At 52.3% G+C, this 1,662-nt stretch overlaps 1 protein-coding gene across 1 annotated transcript in view; it reads right to left on the reverse strand.

Annotated features, from left to right (window-relative positions):
• Positions 1–236: 236 nt before the first annotated feature.
• Positions 237–1,662, reverse strand: part of LOC119360551 (cyclin-A3-1-like) — a 19,066-nt gene continuing 17,640 nt past the window's right edge. Inside the window, exons 3-8 of the mRNA XM_037626142.1 lie at positions 1,191–1,325; positions 900–1,132; positions 731–810; positions 560–635; positions 423–453; positions 237–251 (exon numbers count right to left, since the gene is read on the reverse strand). Of these exons, the coding sequence (XP_037482039.1) occupies positions 237–251; positions 423–453; positions 560–635; positions 731–810; positions 900–1,132; positions 1,191–1,325 (570 nt within the window). The remainder of the gene's footprint in view (positions 252–422; positions 454–559; positions 636–730; positions 811–899; positions 1,133–1,190; positions 1,326–1,662) is intronic.

Genomic DNA, 1,662 nt, shown 5'->3' on the forward strand with positions numbered 1-1,662 from the left:
TACGCCAGCCAAAGTGTGCACATCTGGTCTACTGAATTCAAGTAAAAAATGCATTCCAGACTTGAAAAGAAGAAGGGATTGCTAAGGGATTGCTAGGTGTCAGTGGAACTGATTAAAATTAAGTGCATTCTGCCCCTGATAATGTGTGGTCGGTTATGAAAACTGCTGCACATACCCCTGTTCCATCCTTCGTGTTGTAGTCAGTCCCATAAACCGTCAGCAACTAGGCCTACCAATCACTTGAACCCAAACTAAAAATAGAAGAACTACATCAGGAGTTATTTATGCTGTAATTTTACTAACATGGGAAGTTATTTAGTGAATAGAACCCGGAGCAGAGGAGACAACGATGCACATGATGAACATCAACCAATTTAACAGCAGTGTGGCTCAAAGGTAGTATGAGAGTAGTGGACCATTACCTTCTCTTCTTGGCCAGATTTGATGAACATCCTGCAAATAGGGAAGGAAGCAAACAGAACACAAGAGTTAGGAACACATTCGTAGTAACAAACAGGGTTGGCAACGGCAATTCAGAATAGTTTGGTTTGTGATATACCTTAGGAAGGTCTTAGCGGTAGGATTTCCCATCTCAAACTTGAGATTGTTTAGTACATTCCTCTCCATCTTAATAGCTGCACATGCCCACAAGAACCCAGATCAGCATTCTAGCTAGGGTCGTCCAATTGCAAGATCTCACAAATGAACCAAGCAAGCAAGAGAAGAACACACACCTCCTGCTTCATGTAGGTGTTGTCGGTGATGTAGCAGAAGTCCTCCACATTTGGGGGGCTGATCTCCTCGTACTTACTGGATCCACACAACGGATCTGAAGTCAGGCTCATATCTTGATTTAACTGAACACTCGGCACAAAAATGAGGATAAAACGGGGGCTTACGAGGCAATGAGCATGGCAGAGACGCCGAGGAGCTGCAGCTTCTGACGGTTGAGGGAGTTGGACGAGAGGAAGCGGTCGATGTAGGAGACAGTGAGGTAGAGCGTGTCGGAGACGAGCTTGTACTCCTCGGCGACCTCGACGAGCCAGTCGACGAGGATGCCGCGCATATTGGGGGTGACGTCCACCTGCACCCTCTCGATGTAATCCGCCGCCGGCCGCCGTCTCGCCTGAACCTTGCGATGAACGAGGAAATTGATTAAACCAATGTGACCGAGGAAGAACGGCGCGTACCTCCATGGATCCGAGGTAGGAGTAGATGTCGGACGCGTACGGAGCGCAGAGCTGCGGGTCGCCGGTCTCGTCGACCGCGTCCGTCACCGGCTTGGACGCAGGGAGGTATAGGGTGGCAGATCTGGCCGCAGAAACCTAGTGGATGGATGGATCCCGGAGTAGAGGAGAGCAGGTGGGGTGGCTACACTAGCTTCTAGGGGATTAGAGGATGGGATCCGCGCCGTGATCCGGACGGGAGGAGGATGGGATCTACACAAGGCCGTCGTCGGGGTTTGTGGCGTGGTGGAGGCGGCCGTGAGGAGGGGAGGAGGAGATGGCGAGGGAGGGAGGGCGCCGCCGCCGGCGAGGGGATGGTACGGTTAGAGAGGGGTGGCGGCGTCGATCTGGATCGGGGAGATAGAGGGAGGCGGCGGGCGGGCGGAAGGAAGGGAGGAGAGGTTAGTGGATCTGGGTAGAGGAAGAAGGGCTCGCG

This window comes from Triticum dicoccoides, chromosome 2B, assembly GCF_002162155.2.
Source record: "Triticum dicoccoides isolate Atlit2015 ecotype Zavitan chromosome 2B, WEW_v2.0, whole genome shotgun sequence".
Classification (NCBI taxonomy): Eukaryota; Viridiplantae; Streptophyta; class Magnoliopsida; order Poales; family Poaceae; genus Triticum; species Triticum dicoccoides.